Below are 26,592 nucleotides of genomic sequence, written 5' to 3'. Positions count from 1 at the left end.
GGCTCCTGTTGCTTAGAGAGGGAAAAACATGCTTGGACAGACAAATAAGGGGTAGCTGCAAAGGGATAAGACAGCCAGAGGCCAGAAGCTGAAAGTGCCTATTGCAATGCTAGTTGCACAATAGCACAATAGGAGAGAGTACTGCTAGGGCAGGTGCTGCTATAGTAGCCAGGCTAGCAACAACTAGCTACTCATTAGAATGAAAGGCAGCTGCGTCAGGGCTAACAAGTCACTGGATTGAAAACAGATAGGGCCTGAGCAGCATATAAACTAGGCCTGGAACCAAGGTGGTTAGTCTGGCCCTGTAGGCCAAAGGTAGAAGAGTGCTGCAGTAAGATGCCTGTTGCAAGGATCAGGATCAGGGACCCAAAGTCCAGGAAGGATAGAGACAGTGCCTAGCGCACCATTGCTCTAGGAGAGTGGAGATAGGGTTAGAGAGCCTGCATCCAACAAGGGTGGAGGCAAAGCTAGAGGCTCACAGCCCTAAGAAGGGTGAGATCAGTGCCAAGGGGCCCAAGGAAAATTAGAGGCATATAGAGACTTGAAGGACTGAAAATACAGGTATTGAGGCCTGGATCATAGGAAAGGAGATTGGGGTGGAGTCCCCATGGATGTGATTAAAAGTTAACATCTGTGAGGCACGGGCAGGATGAACAGACCATTAAAAAGCAAAACCAAGCAAGGCAATCCAGTTGTAAATAAGAAAGTTGGGAAAGATGGCTCAAAGATAAATGTTTGCATGATATTATTTATGTAGTTTGCAATTCCAATGGTCCTTTTATTGGCTTGATGGAATCACACTAGTTCTGGAGTCATAAATTTCAGCCTACACTCTATTAGCTGCCACAGCAACTCAACAGGTTCTCTGAGGTCCTTTATAATGTCACTGTTTTGCAGTTTGATAGCAACTGCAGTTTCCTAAAGGGTACTAGGAAAGCAGAGCAGGTCTTGCTTTCTTTTCCATTCTCCCTACACCCAGCTAAAGAGATTCATTGTCCTGAGGGCAAAAGATACAAGGAATATATCACAATAGATATGCTAAACTCCAATAAATAAAGAGATTTGGTTGAAAAAAGTGCGGCTGTTTCTTCTTTCTCTTAAGGTGTAAGAAACATATCACATTGTTTACTTGATAAAAGTTGATAGATTAATGGCTGCTATGTGACTTGTGCAGCATGATAAGATATTTGAGCACTGTCAGATATAAACATAAATGGGCTATTACAGTCTTTCCAGTCCTAAGTTTGGAAAGCATCAGTACAGGCAGGTCTTCAGATGAAAATAAGTTCAGTTCTTCAAATACAAATACATGATCCCAGGAGAATCTTGTGGTTTGAGGAAGTGAGTGAGAATTATGACCTCTGGGTTTTTTCTGGCTGTTTTCCTTTTTGTGTGAGACATTCTGTGATCAAATGGTTTCATATGAGGATGTCCAGATATAAACACCTAAATCTTTTCTCAGATACCTAAATAATTTTTCTGCTCTGCAGAGACACCAATTCCCCACAACTGCCAATTAAAGCAACTATCAACTGAAGCTGTGGGAATCACTATACTTTTTTTTTTTTTGCCTTGAGCACTCAGGTGCTTAATGGGGAAGGTTCAAGGCCTGTCAATGGAGACTGCAACTAGAATGGCAATCAGCAATTCTGGGAGAAGCCCCTCAAAGAGTTTGTGTTTCTAATAAAGCACTGTAACATGGAATTTAAAAACTTGGAGCCTAACTTGAGATCTGCTTATGGACACCTAAATAATTAGCCTGATTTATAGAAATGTTGATTACGCCCAGATGCCTTGGACTTAAATTGGGATTGGAGTTGCTCAGTACTTGGAAACTTGTCATAGTATCTGGAATGCATCTTTTGCTATCTGTGAGAAATATACCTGAATTAATCTGTATTAGGGGACTCTGAAACCTCATTTGTTCATTCTTAGGAGAGACTTGTTATTGAGTATATGTAGTGCACAGGTTTGTCATTACCCTGAAATAGAATAGTTTTCTGAAAGCATATTGTTAGGTTTACAATAATTTGGATTATTAAGAAGTATTAGCTTTACAGCTGAATACAAGGCATGACCTGTGGCCTAGCAATGCAGCTGACCACAAGGCAGAATGATAGCTAGGCCTTTGCTTGTGTCAAGTAATCATTTTAACTGCACCAAGCATTTTCTGAGTTAAAAAGTGAATCTGTGTCTGTGTGCTAAAAAAAATCAGCTACAGCAAAAAGTAAGATAAGACAGAGAAACCATTGTTTGAGCTTACTGGTTGTGTCCTTGAAAAGTATCTTCTACTGTGTAAGGTTTTGCTAACATAATGTTACTGTTACTTAGCTTTTAGCTTTTAAAAGTGCTAGTTCAGCTTAATAGAAATATGCTTTTACAAAGATTTGTAGAGCACTGCCCCAAATATTGCTTTTTGTTAATCATATAGTCTTGCTTTGTTATAAGAAATATGAAAGATTGCCTCACCCTTGAGGGGGGGGCCATTTTGCCTTTTGCTGGCTTTATGGTCTTTGCTCGAGCAAATAAACAGCTGTCTTTCTTTACCCGTGTTGTCTGTCAATCAAATTACAGCTAGACAACGGACCTTAGGGAGGTTTCTCCCACCACATATATTACCTAAATTTTCTGGAGAGCCAGAATAGACCCAGTCCTATTTCAACTCCAAGGTGCCTTGTTGTGATCCTGGTCCATCCTGCTCAAGTCCCTCAAAAATAGTTAATGCAAAAGGTGGGTGTGTCATCCTGCTCTCTGCTTTTTATGACTTGGTTTTAAGGATAAGATGATGGCTGTGTAACAAAAGTAGGCACTTATTTTTCAGGGATATAAGTAGAGTGGGATAGGATCACACTTAAGCTTGCAAGTCCACTTGAATGAATAATGGATGGAATAGGATCCAATCTGCACTGGGTATGCTTTAGCTTGTCACAGCCTCTAAATGTGGTTGAACTGTGCATGAACCATCCTCCCAGGGTAATGTGATGACCCAGGTTTGCCTGATGTTTATTGTGAGTAAAATAATAATTGAATAGTTAATTGGGACTTTTATCACCAGAGAATTAGAGCATGAAACTATAATGGCAATCCATCTAGTTTAATGGTAAGAAGGCTTTGTTAACAAGCCTGTTGTCTTTTTTGACAATATTTCATATCCAATTGATAAAAGCAACTGTAATAGAGTACGCTTGCAATTTTTCAATGCACTTCACTTAGCACCTCATTACATTTTTATTAAAACCCATTAATGCTGCAGAATTAACAGGGCATATATTAGACTGAATAAACACGACCAAACTGACAGATTTCAACATTACTTTCTTTAAAGGGGAATAGCAATATAGGGGGCCATTTCTGGCAGGACCCTGCCAAGGAAGGACTGGTTCTTTGTCTAATGCAGCTTGCTATTTTTTATCCAAGACACTGGTGTTAATATAAAATCTCTGGCAGTTTGCAGACCAGAATACCAGGGTGGCAGATAATAAGGCAAACAGATTACTGTTACAGAAAGGTGTAAATCATTTGGTTAAATGTTCACATTTTCACAAAATGCATTCTAATTCAGCCAAATACAATCAATGGGAGAACCAAGAATGCAGATTATCCAGCATGCAGGAGGATGGGAATGTTTTGGAGAACAAAAAAGGACTTGAATTATGGTAAGTAATTACTTCAAAAGGTGTTTCTATTGCCATGCTATGACAAAAACAGCTAATACAATCTTTAGATGCATAAAAAAGAGCAATACAATGTAAAAGACAGGATCTTGCCTCAGTACAGAGTTGGTAATAGCACTACCAGAAAACCGTATCCAGTTTTTCTGTTCACATTTCAAGGGGGCAGGCAAATTTTAATGTCTTGTAATTTACAGGAGGCAGCAAGATATAAGATGATGGTTTCTTCTGTCTTTGAACTCTATAAAGTTATGATTTGTTAAGGGACAGAGCACTCCTAGATATGACTGAAGTCAATGAAAGCAGGGTTGAGAACAGAAAAATGCTTTAAAATCCTCAATGGAAGAAATTACAATATAGGCGTATCATACGAGGCACTTGAAATTAATTGATGCTTTTGAGTCATATGTGTACTCCCTGAGCGGGGCCACGGCTGAGTTAAGCGTGGGCTGCTTGCCCCTAGACTGAACCATAGGGTTGGGAGACCTTAAGGGTCCATGGCTTCAAACGACCTGCTACAAACGCAGGACGGCTTCTCTTTATCGTCCCTGGTCAAAGCTTACACAGCCTCCTTTGGAAACCTCCAGTGAGGAAGACCCCACAGCAATTCCCCTGGGCCGCTGATTAGCATTAGCACCCTGAGGTTCCAACAGCAGGAATCAGAATTAAGCTGGCATTTCCAAACCCACAAGCATTTTGCTTTGTCATTTGAGCAGCGCTTGTGAAGTGCAGGGTGAAGAACAATGCCACGGTCTGCTTCACTACAGTCACACACCCACCACCCCACAACTGGGTCTCCCCACACACTGCAAGAAGCTGCTCCCTCCTTCTTGCGCCTCTGGTTACCACCCACCTGACCAGCCCTGTCCCACTAGGGGCTATCCCATGATGCCCCTCTCCCTCAGCCTGTAACCATAGCACTCCGATCCCATGATGCTCCTCTCCCCTCAGCTTGTAACTATGGCACCCGGCCCCACCCCCTCGCTCCAGGTCCCACGAGGCCCCGTCCCCACACACGCGACCAGAGGCGGGGCAGGGGGCGGGTCCGGCGGCCACTAGTGGCGCGTGCGCATTGGCGCCTGACGCGTGCGGAGCTTGCGCCGCAGAGGCCCTGGGCTCGTTTGCACGAGTGAGGCAGCTGCAGCCCTTCCCAGCGCCATGTCGGACCGGCTCAGCAAGCCCACGTGCCTCATCGTCGCCAGCTCAGCCGCCGCGGGTGAGTGGCATCCCGAGCCAGCCGTCGTCCCCCACGCGGACAGTGCGCATGCTGTGACGGCTGCCCCCCTGTAGTGCGCATGCTCCGTCCTCTGACTCCCTCCCGTGGGCAGTGCGCATGCTCCGCCTCTTCGCAGGCGGTTGTGGGGGGGGTCCCCCTGTGCCTCCTTTCCCCGGTGGGCAGTGCGCATGCTCTTGAAGGGCAAGGCCTCCTAAGACACGTGCTGGGTGCGTGCCAGCTCTTAGCGGGGCTGGTGGTACATGGCTCTGCAGCCCGGGCAGATTGGGAGGGTCCCGTCCCCGGCTGCTGCGCCCAGGCCCTGCCCTGCTTGCTTTGGCTGGGGACATCCACGATACAGGTGTCTGCGTCCGTTCCCAACTTGCCACCGTGCAGCTGGAGCCCATCAGTTCTGTGGGGCGAACTGTGGGTGGCTTGGCTACTGCAAGGAGCTCCCCCGAATAGGTCTTGGCTGCTGCATGCAGGGCCTGCAATGCTCTTCTCGTTCCTTGTCCAGGTACCAGGGAGAGTCCTGACTGTGGCGCTTGGAGCCGCTTCAGTCTGCCTGGGTACCCTGGCCTCAGCCTGCCCAAAGGGAAAGGCAGTGTGGGCCAGCCCTGGTGGCAGGCATGCCACAGATTAAGCCCTGCGCCCTCCCTGAGGGTCACTCCAGTCGCCTGCCCTGCTCACTGCTCTGTTTTCTGCTCCCTGACAAATCTGTTACTGTATTCCCTGCCTCCTCCCTGTCTGCCACATGCCACTCACAGAGGCTGCCTTTAGCACTTGTGGTGCCTGTGGCAGGGGTTGGCCACCACTGCCATAATTTCATAGTTACTATATCATCTTCTGACTGACTTCAGACTTACGCCACCTAACTACTCTACATCTGTAAACTGAGGCTAACAGTATCTTCATGTCCCCCTGCGGTATCGGTGGTGGTATTGTTCGTTACGGCTGGTGAACCAGTTAGTTCCCGTACTCATGGGAAGGAGCTGTAATATGCATAAGTGGCTGCAAGTTGTCCTGCGTGGACCTGCAATGTCTAGTAAGAACTGTGATTTTGGTGAGGTTTGTGGCATGATCCTTTTCTATGCCTGGTCGCTCTTATGGGAGTTCTTTGGAAAGGGCACAGCTTGGTTCCCTTTCTCTGGAGAATGGCCGCTAGCTTTGTGGGCTGTTACTTGTGGGTTGGGGGGGAGCTGCTGTTAACTTTAATTTCTTTAAATCTGAGGTGACTTGTTCTTACTTTTTCTGCACCGGTCTGTACAGTATATTGCAATGGGTGATGTCAAGTTAAAAGGGTCCAAATTTCTTATCTTTGTGAATACAGAGCATTCTGCTTGCGTAGAGATCTTGGGAGTCTTTAAAATGAATTGGAGATTCAGTTAACATGTGTTAGTAGACCAGATGTGTGCAGTATAGTTGGGTTTAAGATGCAGTGATTTTAGTTTGTTTATTTTTTTAATTGTCCAACTCTTTTTTTCCCTAGGGGTGTCTGCCCAATCCTTCCTTCATTCTTTCACGCTGGCTAGCTCTGCTTTTAATCTACAAGTTGCCACGCCAGGGGTAAGTGAGAGGTCACAATCATTGACACCATTATGTGTTTTGAGGATCTGGAAGCGGCCAGTACCTGGTGAATGGAGTTGTTTGTAATATAATGGGTTATAAAAAGGTTTGTAATAAAGAGGAGCTTTGCTTCTCTCTATAGATTAAGTCAATGAGTCCTCAAGCCCTTTGACCCTTGTTTTAGTTTAGACATATTCTAACCCCGTTACACTCAGTTGCATTCCTTATATGTACATTGTAAACCTGTGCATAATTCTTAGCAAAACTGGGGGCTTTCCTGGTACTTTTCAAAAGTTTGGGAAGTGGAGACCTCTGTAATTAGTAGCAATAATGAAATGTTCTCCTTTGTTATGGTCTCTTGACAAATGCTGACAGATTCTAAGAACTTGGAAGATGACTTCTATAAGTAGGGTCTGGTTTATATCGTGGGCCCAGCTGGCTGATACTGTGGCCCGATTGTGATGAGGGCTGCCATTTTCACACCTAGATTGGGGGCTGTTTGTATCGTTGGCTGCTGCAGGCTGGAGAAAGCATTCCTCAGCCAGCAGCAAAAGCCTGGCAACCCAGGGGAGGGGGGAAGGGCTCAAAAGGGACAGGGGGAAGAGAGAGGACGGAGGTGGGTAGGGGAGGGGATGTTTGCTCCTCTAAGTGGGAAAACCAAGGGCCCGGGGGTATTGTGGGCACCCGGGGGGCTTCCTTGGCAGAAGACCCTGGCACGAGGTACATCCTCTGCACAAGTGTTCTCTCCCCTTGCCCCCCAATTCTCAGTGCCCAAGTTTTCCTACCCAAAGAAACAAACTGCTCTTCCCCTGCTCAATGCAAGGGCCCTCCCAGCCTGCAATAGCCATCTTGTTGCGATGAAATGCCATGATATGGCCACTTGCTGAGGAACTCCATTAATTTAATTTAGTGATTTCCCACCTCCTCCCTCCCCCCCCTCCCAAAAAATTTGAAATTGGAATTTTAACCAGGCCCTACTTATAAGGGAGAAAAATTAGGTATTGTGTTCATGGCTGCTTTGTTGTGCACAAAAATGCCTGAAATGTTGAAGAAAAGGGAAAACAAAGAATTTCTGGTCTTTTTTGCCTTGGAAGGCTACCAGTTAGAGAACTAGGGAAATCACAGCATCAAGAGAATGAAAACTGAGCAATAAAGAGAGGAAGAGGTTTTAATCCAATTCTTTAAAACTTAAATCTGGATTTTCTATTCTATCTACTTTCTATTTGGTAAAGCTAAGAGAAACCTTAAAGGAGCCTGGTATGTCTCTCTAATTCTTAGGCTTGATGTTTTCCGCACTAATATAAATTAGTGCTCTAACTCAAGGGTTGTCAGCCATGTTAGACTTGAGCTACACATTGGAGAATGCCAGCTCTTGGCTTTTACTCTCTTTTTTGACTACTGGAAAATAATAGAGTAGTTCTTCTGTTACAAAGAACTTGGACTACAGTAGGTCATGTTTTTGACACTATGGATTCCTATCTGAAATGTTTGGGTTTAGCTTGTGAATCATGTGCAAGTGTTTACACATCTAACATGCTTATATTGTGTGGCACCCCATGGCACCCTGGTTGAGAATCACAGCTCTGATTTATATTCTGATTGCAGTTGGCAGTATTTAGTATCTCAGTTGGGGACAGAGGTATCACTTCTGTCTCTGATGCTTTAGGTCTTGCAGTATTGTGTGTTCAGCTGAGGGGGGGGGGGGGGGGTACGCGCAGGTCTGGCAGACTGGGTATACTAGCTCTGCATCAACTGAGAGTTCCTCCTGATCTGGAGGAGTTCTGTTTCCAGATCTGTCTTCATGCCTCTCATGAGCAGTGCAGAATGGCTGGAAGATCTGAAAAAAATCTTGCCTTTGGTGTTTTGTTAACTGTTTAATTGTACTGACTAATGCCTTGATCAAAGCAGACAAGGTTCCTTGGGTGAATTTGATATCTTTTATTAGACCAACCCAAATAGTTGGAGAATAGTTATTAAGCAAGCTTTCAGGTTCAAAAACCCTTTGTCAGGCTAGGGAAGTGTCAGCAGTTGGTGTGTGCTCTTCCTGGATAGAATGAAAAGTAAAGAAGCCAGAGGCTGGGCTGGGGTGTCAGTTTGATCAAAGCATGTGTTTTTGTTTAAATATTTGGATTTTTTTCTCCTTTTTAAGGTGTTAAAAGGAAAACCATTGTGTTTGCCCACACAGAGTCAATCATGGGGTCATTTCTGATATTGAGCATAAATTTATTTTTTACTTAGTTGTGTGGATTAATGGAAAGATAAATTTTGCATGCGCTTCACTGCAAATCATCCCCTCATTATAAAAGGTTCAGTAAACAACTTTTTGCTTTTAGTGTGACCTTGTAGGTTTTTGGTCATAGTTGTATGTAATGAAAGGTTGTCTTTTGCAGTTAAAGTGAAATTGTATTTGTGTAAAGACAATTAAAAAATAATGACTTGTTTTAATCCTGCATTGAGGCTTTCTGTTTGCCTCATACCCAAACTAGTAACCTGAATCAGTTGCTCCTATCCAACAAGCTCTGTGTGCATGTACAAAGTTAAAATCAGCAGCTAACACAGTAACACCAATGTAAAGAGATGATTTCCTGTGTAGCAACATTTCTGTGCCATGTTTGGGGGCTAGCATTGGGCAGTTTTCAGATGTTATGAACAGATGTGTTCCAAACCGCAAGGGTACAGATATTTCCAGCCAAAAAAGAGCTTGACCCTTGAAAAAGAGGAACATTTTTAAAGAACTTTATTTTGAAGTGCTGCCTAAAAGATATGCATGCTCCTAGCCTACACAACACACTGTTCTATTCCTCATTCTACCCCAGACCTGGGATTCAAAGCACTTCAGATGTATGTCTGTTTGTACTCTTGGGTAGTAGACTAAATGAACGTAGGCTCTTACTAAGTATGTTTTTCATGCAAAAGCCTCTTTGAACCAGTTCATAGGTCCCTTCCGACCCTACATCTGCGAATCTAAGTAGATCTTCAAGTCTGACCCCCTGCCCTAGGCAGGAGAGAATACTGGGCTTATATGACCCCAGCTAGGTAATTATCCAGCCTCCTGTTAAAGACCCCTAAGGTAGGAGCCCTTGGAAGTTGGTTCCAGATCCTAGCTGCCCTGACTGAAGTAGTGCCTCCTAACATCCAGCCTAAACCTACTCTCAAACAACTTATGGCCATTATTCCTTGTTACTCTGGGAGGAGCTCGGGGGAACAGGGTCTCTCCCATTCCCCGCTGGTCCCCCCTGGTAAGTTTATCGACGGCCACCAGGTCCCCTCTTAGCCTTCTCTTGTGAAGGCTGAACAGGTTCAGGTCCCATAGCATCTAATCGTAGGGTCTGCCCTGCTGTCCGTGGATTATGTGAGTGCCCTCCTCTGGACCCTCTCAATGCTGGCCACATCCCTCCTAAAGTGTAGCACCCAGAACTGGATGCAGTACTCCAACTGTGGCCTGACCAGTGTCACATAGAGGGGGAGGATCACCTCCTTGGCTCTGCTCGTGATGCATCGGTGGATGCACGACAAGGTGCAGTTAGCCTTCCTGATCACGTCCTCACATTGGCAGCCCGTGGTCATTTTGGAATCAATAATGACTCCAAGATCTCTTTCTGCCACTGTGCTTTTGAGAAGGGAGTTCTCCAGCCTGTAGGTATGCTGCTGGTTCTTACTGCCCAACTTTGTCAGTATTGAATCCCATCCTATTCTCATGTGCCCACCCCTGTAACCTGTCCAGGTCCAGTTAGTCTTCTGGTGCCACCCTACCCTGCCTTTTGCCTGACTTCAGACTAATGCAGCTAACTTTCTCACTGATCATATAAGCCTTACATAATAATCTTGATAGCCAGTAGACTTTGGGTTAATTAAAAAAAAAAAAAAAGTATTTTTGCAGTTCCACTTTTCATGTTGTTCAGAAGTGAAAATGAATAATAGAATTTAAATCATTTACATTTACTTTTAGATCAGTAATTCAAATTTGCTGTAGGCAAAGAAAAACTAAAATTACCATCTGGCAAATGTATAATATTCTCCTAGTTTCTATCAGTCTAGATGTTCAAATGTTAACATTACTATTGTTAATCTTTTGAGAATAAAGGCTCACTACTTGCCATGGAAAAAGTCATGGATTTATTAGAGCAAACAAATGGAATGGTGAGAATTTTAGTTTAAAGTAAATGATGCATAAAAACATATCTGTGGGGTTTTTTTTGTCCAGCCGAGTAGTAATAGCTTAAAAGTATATAAAGATAAATCACAAAAATAATAATAAAAACAAATATATACAAATTCATGGAACTGTCTTATCTTTATAGCTGTCAGCCAAGACTGATAAAAGTCGTCTTATGGTGGTGGGGAGGAGAACCCAAGTCGCAGAATTTGCCAAAGAAATGAAATAACCTTTTTATTGCTATAGAGTTCTTTTTACAATCTAGTTGATCTAGCCAGGTAACCAGCAACTGAAAACTCTTATGGTTACCTTGTTGGCTACAAATATCCAACTCGGGATCCTTAAAATTCTAGTTTATTAGGCGGATTGAAACACTGTAATCATAAACCTTGGGGCTGGTGCACGCGTGCACACACAGTAGCAGGCTACAGAGTCAGGTATACCTATCCTACAAGCGCTGGAGTCTGTCGTTGAGGCTTCTTTCAGTGTGGTGTTATCTTCCAGAAGGGGGTTGCCGGCTGGTCCTTCTGGCTGGACAGGTCTGGTCGAGTTGGAGATCAAGAGGGCGCCACTGAGGGTCACTTTTCACTGCCTTTTATCTGTCCCTGGCAGACTTTGGTGACTCCCCAGTTTTCTGGTTTGTCCAATCCAGGGGTCATTGACCCTCGTGGTACTTCCCCCCCCCCGGTGGCTACTGGACAGCATCTGTTAGCCCCAGGGGTCGTCCGCATGTACGTGCAGGTTTGTGAGTTCGTTGATGAATTTAGAATAGGGCTCTGGGAGTGGTCGATCTGGAGATATTCAGCCCAAAAGTTGGTCTCTGGTGTTGATTAAGTCAGGCCAGGGCTTCTAGCCCTTGATCAGTGAGGTTTAGAGATTTCTCGGTTGTTACATTGTCTTCTATTGAGTTCAGCTTCCAGGTGATAATTGCTGCCTGCTTCCATGTTACACATTCAATCACTGATTCACTCACTCTTTCAGAGGCCAGCCTGATACAGGGAAGGGCAGTTTGATTCCTGCCCTTGTTAACAATGTTACAATGTATAACTTACTAAAACACATTTAGTTGCAAGTTGAAAGGTGAGGAGTATAAAATATAAGCTACAAATGCCATGGCACACAAAATAGATAAAAATACCAAACTACAAGGGGAGATACAAAATGCACACATACAAATTTTAAAATACAATTCCTTATCTTAAAGTGAAAGAGAGAGGAAGGAAGAAAAGGTAGAAAAAGAGAAACATATCCAAAGAGGGGAGAGCAAATGCAGGCAAGAGGAAAAGGGGGCTTTCTGCTACAACCTGGTTGAAATATATTCAGGCAGTCAGAGAAATCTTTTCTACATTTGGCATGTTGGCTCCTTGAACAACTTTATTGCTTTTCCCCCTAAGAGGGGAAAAAAAACAACCTTGTAGTTTTGTCAGTATAACTGCATTTATATTAGGGGCTTTTGCTGTCTCACTGGTGTCATCAGAGAGGATTCACCTGACCAGCATGACTGGCAAAAATGTAATAGGTAAATCATAGATACAGCCCTTTTACTAGGTAAGCCCTTCAGGCCAAGGTTAAGGCATCTTGCGGTGAGACCTATTTTTTCTGTAAACACGGAGTCCGTTTGGACTTTAGTGAATATTTAGCTGTATTTTTAAATAATAAAAACAAAACCCAAGAGGCATACTGGACAGTCGGAAATAAATTAAACGGACAACTATGTACTGATGTTAACTGCTGTCTTTGAATCATGATTTCATTAGGGGAAGCCAATTGACTTTGTAGATGTGAATGACAGCAACTTGCGCTGGATACAAGACTTCCGGATGAAATCTTATGCAAATCCTGCGAAATTGGAGTCAATTGATGGTGAGCTCTTTTGAAATTAACTCCATGTATGTCATCTCTGTTTTTGTTTCTTTAATAAACAAATGCATTGTCTTAAACCTCAAGGGGGAGGGAGAGGGGAGCAAAAAGGCATGTTCTGGTGCATATTAGGGGTGTGCAAAGCGGGCCGTATTTGATTTGGATTCGGCCCACTTTGGGGGCAGTGATTCTATTTATTGATTCAGATCACTGTCTCGATTTTGATTCGGCTGAATCTGAAGATTCGATGCTGATTTGGAGATTAGGCACAGCTTTAAATGTTTTTTCTACATACCTCGAGGTGCCAGGCATGGCTCGTGAACACTGCGGTGGTGGGGTGGATGGAGCATCTCACAGGAGCATGGGATCTGGAAGTTGACTGGGTGTACTTCCAGTTCACTTCCAGGTCTGTTGCTGAGCACCTGGGGGATGCCGCTGCCCCCTCCCCCTGGCTCAGTGATCAGCTATGGGGGAACCCTGGGTGCCCCCCCAGACTTGGGTGGCACCAGTCGCGCGCGGGGGGGGGGGGGGGTGTCCACCACTGAGCATGCTGGGAACACCTCCTGTGGGACACTCCATCCGCCCCACTGTCTGTGTTCAGAAGCTGCCTGGTACCTTGAGGTATGTAGATAAAACATTTCAAGCTGTGTCTATGTCCAAATCATCAAATTTCTCCAAATCGGTTTGGAGTCTTCCACTTTGATTCAGAGAGATTAAAGGGTCTCCTGATGAGACTCGGCTGCTGAATCGGGCCGAATCTTCACTGAATCAAATTGGCGGCTGAAGCTTTGCGCAGCCCTCATGGATATTACACTCTTGCCACTTTAGTTGCTAGAACTACTTGTGTTTACTAGAAGTGGCTCGAGGGAAAATTTTTCCTTTGGAGAATCCCTCTAGATTTTTTTCCCTTAGAGAATCTGCATCCTGGACAGCACTGAGAAAGCGTGGAGTAGTCTGTGGGACAAAAAGTAGAATATGAGATGAAACTATAAAACTAAGGCCTTCTTTTTTCTCTTCTAAAGATGTGTACTCAAAGCCATTGAGGTAGACTGTACTTGACAGGTTTTGCTTGGAAGGGCTTAAACTTGAAAGGCATGAGGATTCAGTGTCATAAGAGTATTGGACAATGAGAGAGTATTGTAAAACAGGCTATAACACAATTTGTGAAAGAAGAGTGGCAGGTGTTTATCATAGAGAACCCAAGAAGAGCATCCGTGAAAGAAGGCATGAAGTCAGCAAAGGCGTCAAAGTGGCCTCTCATGGAAGAGATTATGTAGTGCAAAAGAAACATGCAGAAGATCAAACAAGGGAAGAACAGCAGGCAGAGCCTTACTGATGAGAAACTTGAATTTGCATGTGTTATATCAAAGTATAACTCCTTCTGATACCCCAGTTTTGGACTCTAATTATAGTCACATGAGTAGCATCTTTTTCGTTTGATTTATTTTTTGCATTCAAAATGTGGCATTTATGAAAGTTAAGGCTCACCAAAAATTTAAAAATAAATTCTTGTCTGTTAAGATATTTATGGTTCATCTTCCATATTTTCTCCTCTTGACTAGGTGCTAGATACCATGCCTTGTTGATTCCTAATTGTCCAGGGGCTGTGACTGACCTTGCAAATAGTGGATACCTAGCAAGGATATTACAGCACTTCAGCACAGAGAACAGTAGGTAAACCCTATTGGAGATCTTTGGGGGTTTTTTGTGCATTTTTGTTCAGTAAGATCTAGAATCTGTTCATTATCATTGGTCAATGCAGGATTTCATTTACTTTACGTTGGAAGTTTGTAGTAGTTTGTAAACTAGTGATGATATACCTACCAGGGTTTGGATTATTTACATACCATATGCACCTGGATCCAAGATGACTTTGAATTTAAGGTGACCACCCAATAATTTGATTCTGTACATGGAAAATTATTAGTATGTTATCATTTTCCATATATGGAATCTAATTGTGGGAGGGTAATACTAAATTTGTTTCCATACTGCTGTGGTGGGGAAAGCAGATTAGGGGTGGGGGGAGAGAAACAGCTTTGCCCTTCCAATACCTGCCCGTTGGTCCCTGCTCCCCTGCCATTTGCTCCCCTCCCCCATGCTGCTCGTCTCCATTGCTGCCACTTGGCCTATGTGGTGGCTCTGGCCTGGGGCAGAGCACACAGTGGCCCTGACCCCAGCCAAGCAGTGACAGCAGTCCATGGCCCGGATTGGGGCGAGAGCTGTAGCCATGGCAGTCTACCCCTGGCTGCATGCTATGTGGTCTGCCCCACTGAACAAGCCACCTTGAGCCACCCAGGCCCCAAAATGGCAGGAGCTGTGGCAACAGCTCCAATCCTGGGCCCAGGTCGGGGCCAAAGCTGCAGCAGCTGCCTGACACGGGTTGGTATTTGAATCCAAGACAAGGGTTCCCCCACATTATATTTAAAATCCAGGCACATAAGTGTTGTAGTTCCATTGAGCTCAAGTGCATGACATAGACTTAAAGTTAAGCATGCACAGAACTGTACAGGATGGTGGTCAAACTTTGTAAAACTGACAAGCAGAAAACCATTGAAACCAGAGAACACAAATGAAATGGCATAAATTCACTTTCGGAAGGCAAACTACAGTAATATGAGAGATCTTGTTTGATGCTGTTACTTTCAGGGTATTTACAATTAAGTACATTTCTCAAATACTTTCTTATTTTCTTTAGAGCCTATTTGTGCTGTTGGACACGGAGTTGCTGCCTTATGCTGTGCCACAAATGAGGATAAATCCTGGGTATTTCATGGATACAGCCTGACTGGGGTAGGTTTGGTTGAGAGTGAGATTTCTTAAAGCCAAGAGCGGGATTTCTTAGAGTAGCTTCTTGCCATGTGAGGATTTTACCAACTTCTTGCCATGTGATGTGTGAGGGAGCTGTGCCACAATAAGTGATAGTGCATGATATTTTATATTGGGGTTTGAGACCCTTTGGTCCACATCAGAACAATTGATCTGGTGTGTTTGCAGTTTTGGAACACAGACTTTATCAGGATTGGCCCTGACAGGAGGTATCATAGGATGGTGAGCTGTGTAGGGGGATCTAAACTGTATATACAAGGGGTCTTTTGCATTTTCAGTGTTGTTCTGTGAGCAGTACCATTCTCACATTTTCATAAACCACAAATAAGGTGACACAACTTCTAAGCAGACTCACTGCAACCTTTCTGGCTGATATTTAGGGGCTTTAGGAGCCACAGACTAGTTTGACTATTCAGTTTCATAGGTGTTAGGGTCAGAAAGGATGTCAGTAGGTCATCGAGTCCAACCCCCTGCCCTGGGCAGGAAAGAGTGCTGGGGTCAGACAACCTTGTCCAGTCTCCTCTTGAAGACCCCCAAGGTAGGGGAGAACACCACCTCCCTTGGAAGCCCATTTCAGATTCTGGCAACCCTTACTGTGAAAAAGTTCTTTCTAACATCCAACCTAAATTTGCTCTCTGGCAATTTGTGGCCATTGTTCCTAGTTACTCCAGGGGGTGCCCTAGTAAACAGAGCATCTCCTATTCCATGCTGCCCTTCCCTGATGAATTTATAGGCAGCCACAAGATCCTCTCAGATCAACTATGACTCCAAGATCCCTTTCTGCTGCTGAGAAGGTCATCCCCCCAGCCTGTAAGTCTGGTGGTTCTTTTTCCTCCGGTGCAGCACTTTGCACTTGTCTTTGTTGAACTGAACCCTATTCCTTTCTGCCCATTTTTCCAACCTGTCCAGATCTGCCTGGATCCATTCCCTACCCTCTGGTGTGTTAACTTTACCCCATAATTTGGTATCGTCTGCAAACTTGGATAGAGTGCTCTCCACACCCTTGTCCAAGTCACTGATGAAGACATTGAATAGAACTGGTCCAAGGACCAAGCCTTGCAGGCCTCCACTGCCCACATCTGTCTGGGTCAATTTATCAACCCATTCACCACCACTCTCTAGGTGCGACCCCTAAACCAATTTGCTACCCAGCTGACTGTGTAATTATCTACATCACAGCCTGTCAGTTTGTTTAGGAGAACAGAATGAGATGCTGTATTGAAGGCCTTCTTAAAGTCTAGGTAGATGACATCTACCTCAACTCCTGCATCTAAGCATTTTGTGACCTGGTCATAAAAAGAAACAAGGTTAGTCAGGCTGGATCTACCTACAATGAACCTGTGCTGATTTCCTTTCAGCATTATTTCCCCTGCTGGGCTCCCACAAATGTGATCCTTTATGACTTTTTCCAGAGTCTTCCCAAGGATAGAGGTGAGACTAACTGGCCTATAGTTTCCCAGTTCCTCCCTCCTCCCCTTCTTGAAAATGGGGACTCTATTGGCCCTCTTCTAGTCCTCTGGGACCTGACCGGAGCACCATGAGTGCTTGAATAGCCATGCCAGTGGCTCTTCTATGACATTGGCCAATTCCTTCAGCACCCTTGGATGAAGTTCATCTGGGCACACTGATTCAAACACATCCAGCTTTTCCAAGTGCCCCTTCATTAAGGCTGTGCTAACAGTCTGTGGGATGGTGTCCTTCCTGTATCTATCTATGATCCAACTGGGAGATGCGTCTTGGTCTATGTCTAGGAATACAGATGCAAATAACTCATTGAAGAGCTCTGCTTTGTCCTCCCTGTCTGTCACCAGTTGCCCTAGTTTGTCCTATAGGGGTCCTATGCTATTCTGCGCCTTCTTTTTGCTCCCTATATACCTGAAGAAGGACTTTTTGTTCTCCTTAATTTTTGTCGCCAGCCTAAATGCTAATCCTGCTTTGGCCTTCCTAACTGATTCCCTGCAAGTGCAAACCAGGGAGGTATGCTTCTCCTTGGTAACTAACCCCTGTTTCCACAGCCTGTATACCTCTTTTTTTGCCCTTAGGCTTTCCTGGACTTCCCTGTTCAGCTTCTTGGCCCCTTTGCCCCCTTTTATGTGCAATGGGATTGTCTCCTGTGCCCGTAGGATTGCTCCCTTGAGGAACAAGCACCCTTTCTGGACCCTCACTTCACCAATGCTCTTGAGTTTTAACGCCTCACTAACTAATCTCCTGAGCACATTTAAATTAGCCTTTCTGAAGTCTAGTGCTTCAGCCCTGGTGGTTAGTTTACCCACCCTTTGCTGGATAGTGAATTCAATTAATCGATGGTCACTGTCCCCTAGGTTACCTTGTACCTGCCACCAAGTCTTCCACTGTAGCTAACACCAAGTCCAGCACGATGTTTCCCCTAGTGGAATCGTATACCTTCTGCGTTGGGTGGAGGTCCTGTATGCAGGTTAAGAACCTACGTGAGCGGTTAGATTTGGCTGACTGCTTCTCCCAGTAGATGTCAGGGTAGTTTAGGTCACTTATGACAACCATATCTCTCGACCATATGGCCTCTGAGAGCTGCCCAGAGAATTCCAGGTCTAGCTCATCCTCCTGGTGTGGCAGTCTGTAGTAGACCCCTACTACCAAGTTCCTTTTCCCCCTGTCCCCCTTATATCCTGACCCACGCTACCTCGGTTTGACCCTCCTCTGATCCCATCTTGATTATAGAGGATGTATATTGTTCCTTAACAGAGAGAGCAACACCCCCACCTTTTCTCCCCGCTGTGTCCCATCTGTACAACCTGTAACCCTCAATGCCTACTGCCCATTCATGAGTAGGGTCCCACCAGGTTTCGGGTCAACCAGGTCAAAGTTGTTGCTTGCGAGCAGGAGTGCAAGTTCCCCCTGCTTGTTCCCCATGCTCCTAGCATTAGTGTAGAGACATTTAAGCCCCCTGATGGGTCCCCTTGGTACACCCCTGTCCTGACGTCTATCGGGCTCCTTAGTGCTTACCTGGACTAGTCCAGTGCATTGCTCATAGCTCGCTGGTCCTAGGTTCTTCTTAGCCTCTGCTTCCCCGTCCCCTGATGAACCTAGTTTAAAGCCCTTCGGAGGAGATCAGCCAACCTGTAACAGAACAGGCTCTTACCTTTAAAAGTTTAGTGCCATAAGGCTGACAGTTTGTTTAATTTCCTTTTTTTAAGTTTTAAAGGGAGCTGGCTTAGAAAAGGGCTGTTCGTGCAAGTTAAAAGAATTTCAAACTAGGGCAGCAGTTACTGATCTCTTACTCATCCTATTGTGCTGCTGTGCTGTGGGGTCTCAGATCTCACACAGACTAAAGCCATCTATGCTAATTTATCAGGGTCATACAAAATTTTCCTTAATGCAGCTGTTATGGATGAAAATATACATGCACAGTCAGGAAATTATAAGTTCTGGTTCTCATGGAAGCTGTAATACAGGTTCTTTGTATACACATTGGTATAATTGTGTGTGGTATAGTTGGTTTTTAATATAATAATACATACATTGTGATCCAGTTACAGTTGCTATGGAAACAATAGAAATGAGTTTTCTTAGAGGCATGTAAAATCTGAGCCAATATGTTAAACTGTAATCTGTGGGGAAGCTTTCATTAAACGTGCATTCTATAAAAAGGAAATTACCTGATGATGCAGTTGGATAATAAAATGTACAGTTGGGCAAAAACACTGTCCTGTGTAGCCCAACTGACTATTCTGGAGATACAGTGTGGAAAACAGGTTAGGTCAGGGGCGGGCAGTAATTTTGAGTGGAGGGCCACTTACTGAATTTTGGCAAGCCATCGAAGTCCTCATGGTGGGCAGCCAGGGGAAGATGAATATTAATTTTCTAAATTTTTTAGGGGCCCCATGGGCCAGATAGAATGGCCTGGTGGGATGCATTTGCCCACCCCTGGGTTAGGTGGATTTAATTATGCATACTATTCTACAGCATCCAGGCTTGTCTTCTCTACCCAGTTTAATTAGTGGTGTGTCTCACGTTCTGCTACGAATGCAGGATGGCAGATCCATAGAGCGAAACAGTGAGAGCTGTCTTTTCAGCACCTTTTAGCTAGTCCTGAAGGCTAAGGGCCACAGCTTTAACTAAAAGCAGAGAAGTTACTCTAGATGTGGAACAAAGGACTTGTTCTGTAGTCCAGGATGTTGCCGTAAAGAATAACTACATTCTATAATTGTGGAATTTATATATATCAAATGTATTTAAATATGAACATTATCAAGACCACAATGAAATGGAAGTCGAGTAGTATGTCATTGGAAAGGGAATTTTCTTTCTTTTGTACTAAGATTTTGGATTGGTTCTATGAACTCAGTGTCACAAAGCTCTGAAAACTGTTAAATTATCTGCCCTTGGTGGCATAGCTGCTGCTGCTTTTGGTTTAGTAGACAGGAATGTTAATATTAAAAAATATATATCCTTATGAGGGTTCCTATAAAAAAAACAGCACAGTGGGAAAATCTAATATACCACAGAGTATTTAATTAGAAGCCATAAAATGGCTCAAAGTATTTGAGCTCTTTTATAGCATGTCTATAATTCCATCCTTACTGATGATATCCTGTGATTGCTATGCTTTGCTCATCTCTCATAAGTGCAGTTATGTTGAATTTAATGTAGATGAGGCTCAAGTTATAAAGATTATATTGAAGATCATATAAGATTGCTATTATTGCAAAACAACTTGAAAGCCATCAATTGGAAGTGAAATTATATTTGTAATTGCAGAGCTTGATAGTATATTGTAATATAGTTATCAATTCAACCACTGTAGTGGTTCCTAGAGTCTTTGGACCAAAAAAATCACTGTCAATCTTCAACATTTCTTTCAGATTACCATATCCCCACACCATCATATTTTTATTTGAAAAAAGGGGGCAGGGAGGAAAGCTAGCCCAGTGGTAGAGGTGATAACCTGGGACCCAGGTACAATTTCTTGCCCCTGTCCTGTTACTGACATTGTGTGTGACCTTGAGCAATGTTCTCTGTAGGAGCCATGGAATTACAAATTCCCCTAGATTATTTGTAATCTTCAGTTCCTTTTAATATAGAGGTGACCAGGATGCAGCCCATGTGCCAGATCTGGCCTGTGGAGCTGTCATCTGGCCTGCGGGGTACCCAATGTGTCCAGAAATTTGGTGGTGGGGGAGTGGTCACAGAATTTAATTGCCAGATGATGTGGCCGTGTCCCCTGCAGGGCTGGATGAATTGGACATTACTGCTTTAGCCCTGTTGACACAAATATAATGTTGGTGTGGTCACAAAATGAATGTTTTGAAAAGGGGATTGTGGTTCAGGCTTCTTACAATAGCCCTTCAGACCACCAGTGATCTGTGGACTGTAGTCTGGGAACATCCAGCCTAATGGGTTACTTCAGAAGCTTCTCTTCTGGTTTTCTAAGCACAGTGCCCTAGTCTATAACATGGGCAAAGGTGTTCACTGGTCATTATTTGTAGAGACCTTGTAATAGGGGAATAGAGAAGAGCAGCAAACCCCATGACATCCACTAGGGACATGGCTTTCCCATTCTGCTAAAATAGGATGCTTTCATATGGTATCAATGCAAAACTAAAAGATTGGTTGAATCCCCAGAATTTTGAGCATATACACCAAGGATGCACCAAAAATATATCCTCACTGAGAAGGTCCCATGAGCATTTCTAATTTCCTTCCTCATTTGAGTGTGCAGCAAGCTTCCAAAAAACATATTTTTATATGCTTTAAGGGAGAAAAACCTTTTGGGAGGAAAGAAGTATGGACAGAAAAAATGAATTGTGAAGAGTAGGCTTACCTTGTAAATTGTGCTTGGTTTTCTTTCTAAAAGCAAAGTAGATTTATCTACTTTTCCTATTTGTTTTTCAGCCTTCTGTGTATGAACTGGTAAGACAGGCCAATTTTTCCAGTTTGTCCATTATTGTGGAAGACTTTGTGAAAGACTCTGGAGCTACATTTAGTGGTATATCACTTCTGAATCATCTAGCGTTACTTTTAATGAATGGGTATTACTGGTGAAATAGTCTTTGTGCCCTTGCTATCTATGCATATGAGCAGGACCATAATAGAATAACTTTTATTTCCCCCCATGAAATACAAGATATAACACCTATAAGAAAAGGCCTTGGTATTTTAAAAATGTTTTAAAATCACAACTCTTTGCCCATATTGGTGATAATTCCCAGTGGCTGGATTGTACCTGAATCCAATGCAACTGTAAAAGGCAGTTAGTATCTGCATCCATCTATACCAAGGGTGTCCAACCTTTTTGAATGTGGGGCTGGATCATGAACTTCTTATCATCTAGCGGGCCGGCGAGCCATATTCAAAGATCTCATAGGAAGTGGTATCACGTCACTCCTCCTCCTCCTCCCCCCCCGAAACGAAAGTACATTGTTTACTTTCGTTTCCCGTTGCAGCACCTCGGGTCTCAGAAAACAGCTTGGAGGGCTACATGTTGGGCAAGCCTGATCTACACAGTTCTGTTAATGCACTTCTCATGGTTCCAGGGTAGCTGGACATGCTTTTTAGATTTACATGCACCAAAAAATTATTAGTTACTTGGCCTGTTTTAATTCTGTGCCTGTGGACTGTTTGTGAACAGAATATTCAGTAGCCTGTCGAAACGGACTTTGCAATACTAGTTTTTTCTCAAGTTGATATATTGTTTTTGTGTGTTGTGTATCAAACAGTTTGACTTCCTTTTTTAAATAAATTAGTAACAAATCTAACTTAAACAACAAATTTAATGTTTAAAGATCAGTCAGTCCTCTAAAATGTACATAAGGACAAATATTTGTCATCTGTCAAAAGTGCTCCCTTAACTCAAGTCACTGTCCACAGGGGAGTCTCATGTTCTTCTCTTCATATCAGCCTGACAGTTTCTTTATGTTTCAGTCTATGTTAAACTTTGGTGTTTCTTTAGTGGCAGTTTGACTTTCAGTTGAAAGACCTCGGGTACCATGACTCAAAAAAAACATTTCATTAAAGAGGGGAAAAAAATCCAATCTTAACTTTCTACCCCAACTTAAATGCCTACTGTTCTGCTTTGTTGCTGAAAGCTCAGAATGGTTTTTCACTTTGCTCTATCTATGTGCCATATTTACAGTGGTACTGAAGATCCTTGGAGAAAATGAAATAATATAGTGTAGAACAGTGGTCCTCCAGCCTTTTGGCCCCGTGGGCCAAATGAGTGGGGCAGGCCTTGTATGTGGGCTGGGATAGAGTCCTGCATGTCAGGAATGGGCCCTGGGGCCCAGCACTGCTCCCTCCTGCCCCCCACACACGGATTGGTCTCTGGAGGCCTGGCATTGCCCCTGCCCAATCCTACCCACTGGGATTGGGCCCTGGGGCTGCCCACTTCCAATCTCAGCATGTGGGAGGCTGGGCTCTGGGACCTGGCACTGCCCCTGCCTGGCCACCAACACTGGGATTGGGTGCCTGATCAGTACACAGGGCTTGGGGCTCCCCATGGGTTCATAAATTTGGTCTTGGGGAAGCAGTCCCACTGCTGTTTGCCACCAGATTTCTAGACCTGTGGGGAGCAGGTCAGATGACTCAGGGCTGCAGGTTGAATCTGGCCCATGGGCTGAGGCTTGAGTATCCCTGTTGTAGAAGGGTTGTGTTCCTTCGTTATAGTTGTCTGTCATGTTCCCTGGTTTGTTTGGCATCTGAAACTGGAAATTCAAGTGTAATTTTTTTTATTCTGCACCTGAAAAAGAGAAGCCTAAAGTATTTAAACTACTTTTTGTTTTGTCTTTTGTTAATGTGACTTGAAATGGACAAAAGTTAGGAATTCTATTTGTGTGATTTCTAATGGAAACAGAAACAGACCTTTTTTGTAAGACATGCTGTCATGCATATACACTCTGACAAGAAAATAGTGCTAATATCTCATCCAACTCCCACGTGCCCTTTTTTCCTGTTTTTATCACGAGCTATTTGTGTGTGTTTTTCCCCCTCTTCGATCAGCTTTTTTCTCCACATAATTTATTCAGTAATAATAACCCAGCATCACCTCCGTAATGACTGCTTGTGATGTCATATATAGAGGTGCACCGATACATTGGTCTAATATTGGATCGGCACCGATATAAAGAAAATTGACTGTATCGGGAATCAGCATGATGTGGCCGATAAATGTCCCGTGCATGTGTGCGGCTGCAGGGCAGCGTGTTGGTGGTGAGGAGTGCAGCTGGTGAGTCTGTTGTGGTGGAAGGGGCGTGGGGGGCGCAGATCAGGGCCCCTGTGGTGAGGGAGGGAGTGGGGTTGGGGCCGAGGCAGGTGCTGCCCAGCCAGGGTGGGGGACAAGACAGAGCCGCAGCTCGTCTGGGGGGTGCAGGGGTTGCATGTGCCCCCAGGATCTGCGCAAGGGAGGGTGGGCTGCTGTTGCGGGCTGGGGCCGGGGCTGCACCAGGCTGTTCCCAACTGGGCTGGGCTGTGCTCGGGGCAGACAGCAGTGGCACTGGGAGGAGGGGTTGGGGGGGCTACGGCAAATTTTGGGTTGGCTGTAGCCCCCTCCCAGCACTGCCACTACCTACCCCGAGCACAGCCCTAGCCCACAACTGCAGCCCGCCCCGTCCTGCGCAGATCTGGGGGCACATGACCCCTCCCCGATGCCCTCCTGGGGTGTGTGCAGTGGTGAGAGCTGCCCCACACTCCCTGTGGCTCCGTCCTATGTTCTGCCCCACCCCACCCCAGCTGGGCAGTGCCTGCCCCAGCCCCACTTCCTCTTTCACCACAGGGGCCTTCCCTCCTTCCCCCATGCCACTTCTCTCCCCTTCCACCACACCAGACTTACCAGCTGCATGTAGCTTTCCATGCTGCAGGGCTGCGTGTTGGAAATCAGATTGATATCTGCCAATATGCCTCCTTAAAAATCGGCTATCGGTATTGGCCTCAGAAATCTCTATTGGTGCACACCTAGTCATATAGACTTGGCTGAAGCATTACTAAAGCGTGTGGGACAAGAGGAACATACCTGGTACTGTACTATTTTTACCTCCTCACATTTGGATAAGTAGCAGTGGTCACAAAGAAGTGGCGGGGAGAGGGGAAGGAAGTGAAACAGGCTAACGGAATCTGGTAAAATAATAGTACGTGTAAAATAAATAAATAAATAAAAATAAATAAATACAACAAAAAAACCCACCACAAACTTTGGTAGAGAAGAGTTGGGACATGCATAGTGAAATAGCATGTTTCTAGTAAATATTGAGATAGAAGGCTGTTTTCACAATAGAGAAAAAACAAGTACCTTGCCACAGACCCTTTTTTTTAGGGTAGTGCTTACTTGGTCTCTTCAGTGAGACCCTTTTATAATGCATTGCAAGATGACTGGAAGTTAAAGAATTGCACTTCAGTCTTTTAAACCAGTGTATCTCCTTAAAATGCAGATTCCCTCTGACGAAAAAGGTGCAACTGAAGGGCCAGTCCTGCTGTTGTTCAATGCAGGAATCTCCTCATGAAAGTTTCAGAAAACTTTGATTAGATCAGATTTTCAGTACTGGCGCACTGATATTTTTTTTTCCCCCCCAGATCGGTCAGTCCCCAAACAGGTAATTTCATTTGAAATATCATGTTTAGTACAGCCTTATTAGATGGGTGAAATCTGAATTAAATGATATCTATTCATATCAATATTCAATGTGTTTCTTTTTTTCCTTGGATACAGCCAGCAAGCCAGATGCTATACACATAGTGTTGGACAGACATCTGGTTACAGGACAAAATGAGAATTCCACTATTGCTGCAGTCCACAATCTTGTTCTTCTCTGCAATGGCAGGTGAGGAAATATAGGTGAAGTACTGTGGGAATGGATTAATTGACCAGGAAGTGCCCTGAATTTATTTTCAGGAATAACATTGAATAGTGCCGCAAAAAGGAATATAGTCCTGGTATTAGTAGCAGAGATGTGATTCTTCTATCATCTGGTGTACCTTCCAGTTAAGTCCTCAGTTTCTGTTCGCTAACAGTGGTATTGACAGGTTTTTATCAGGTAAAAATTCAAAACTGCTCAGAGACTGATAAATGGAAATGTAGAATTGAGTTCACAAGATCTGTGCACTGAGGGGATACCTTTTGTGTAGCTTGTTGTACTTTGGGCTATTATTTGGACATATCCACATATTTGGAATAGTAGGAATGAACAGTGTATTCCTACATTGTATTTATTCCCTTTCCTTGTTTCTGCCTGTAAATAAGCACCAAAATCTGCTTTGGCTCTGGGAAGGCTCTTCTAACCTACATTCATCTCCTACATGTTAACGGTCTGTGTCATGACAGTGGATTTGTTTCTTTCAGCAGGAAATGAAGGAGCAGGTCTCCTTGTAGCTGGGATGGATGAAGGACCAGACTGAAGAGTCTCATATCTGTGAACTGGATCTCTTGCTGTCAGATGCATCTTGGCATTTCTGTTATGGACTAACAGTCAGTTTGATGTGAAGAGGCAATCTCTATGTTTGTACATGTGGAATGAACGGATGGAACCTGTGAAATAAGAAAGCATTGAAATGCAGTGTACCTTATGGATGATTCTGATAGTCTCACTTTATTAGCACATTTTTTCTCCCCTTTTCTGATCCTGCTCTTAAGTCTGCACTGACTCTTGGGTTTGTTCGGGTTTTTTTTTAAGAAAACATTTATGTTTATAGTACCAACATTTTTACTTGTAGTGAGAAATTGACTCCATCCAGGGCCACATTATCAACACTTATTGGACCTTGGTAATTCTTCATCTTGGCAAAGCGTAGTTCTGAAATATACTGTAGTAAGGCACATTCATTAATCAGCAGGAGTCTTTTTGATTTTTAATATAAAAATCCCTAGTTAATGCTGCATTTAAATGGTTTCAAGCCTATTCTAGTCCCCTGTCCAGTGAGTCATAAAGCTGGTTCCAGACTCTAATGGATTTATCAAATGGCGACATACATGAAATATGAAGGAGAACGTTTAGTCAAATCCAGCAGGAATGGAGCAGAAAAGTCAAGTCTGAAGGCAGCTCACCTTGAAGATGTTACTGAAATTACATGCTCTTGGTTTTTCTCATTGTCTATTCAGATTCATATATTTCTGTATAAAGGGCTGTCTGCTGAACTGTTCTTTTTAAGCAGCCCTCTAAGTGGTTGTTGTCTTCACTTATGCTGCTTGTATTATTTTTATTATATTTGGATGGTGTGGAAAATTTCTTTCATGATTACAGTGCCATTGTATGTTGCTTGGAATTTTGTGATGGGAGGAAAAATGTGGAAAATGTAATTACTTTGAACCAAATAGACTGAGCCTTGCATCTAAA

The 26,592-nt window shown here is 43.9% G+C and overlaps 1 protein-coding gene across 4 annotated transcripts; it reads left to right on the top strand.

The window, feature by feature from the left end:
• Positions 1 to 2,706: 2,706 nt before the first annotated feature.
• On the top strand, positions 2,707 to 26,592 carry GATD1 (glutamine amidotransferase class 1 domain containing 1). Of its 4 annotated transcripts, XM_019485160.2 has the most exons (9): positions 2,707 to 2,730; positions 3,563 to 3,656; positions 6,374 to 6,450; positions 12,364 to 12,469; positions 14,029 to 14,136; positions 15,165 to 15,259; positions 21,167 to 21,260; positions 24,972 to 25,083; positions 25,602 to 26,592. In XM_019485160.2, the coding sequence occupies exons 1-9, from the start codon at positions 2,722 to 2,724 to the stop codon at positions 25,609 to 25,611; spliced, it is 705 nt and encodes a 234-aa protein (XP_019340705.1). In that variant the 5' UTR covers positions 2,707 to 2,721; the 3' UTR covers positions 25,612 to 26,592. The 4 variants fall into 4 exon arrangements, with proteins under 4 accessions (XP_019340705.1, XP_006263745.1, XP_019340704.1 ...); XM_006263683.4 differs by lacking the exons at positions 2,707 to 2,730; positions 3,563 to 3,656 and adding an exon at positions 4,731 to 4,887; XM_019485159.2 differs by lacking the exons at positions 2,707 to 2,730; positions 3,563 to 3,656 and adding an exon at positions 4,952 to 5,114 and having other exon boundaries at positions 25,605 to 26,592.

The sequence above is a fragment of the Alligator mississippiensis genome, chromosome 2, assembly GCF_030867095.1.
Source record: "Alligator mississippiensis isolate rAllMis1 chromosome 2, rAllMis1, whole genome shotgun sequence".
NCBI classification, from domain to species: domain Eukaryota; kingdom Metazoa; phylum Chordata; order Crocodylia; family Alligatoridae; genus Alligator; species Alligator mississippiensis.
The sequence above is the reverse complement of the archived record's forward strand: the minus strand, read 5'-3'. Positions and strand labels throughout refer to the sequence as shown.

Excerpts from the sequence above, each read along its gene's own strand:
- GATD1 (XM_019485158.2), top strand. The coding sequence starts at position 4,967 with ATGCTCCGTCCTCTGACTCCCTCCCGTGGGCAGTGCGCATGCTCCGCC. Across the intron at positions 5,115-6,373 it reads CCTCCTAAGACACGTGCTGG|GGGTGTCTGCCCAATCCTTC; the intron begins GTGCGTGCCAGC and ends TTTTTTCCCTAG. Across the intron at positions 12,470-14,028 it reads GAAATTGGAGTCAATTGATG|GTGCTAGATACCATGCCTTG; the intron begins GTGAGCTCTTTT and ends CCTCTTGACTAG.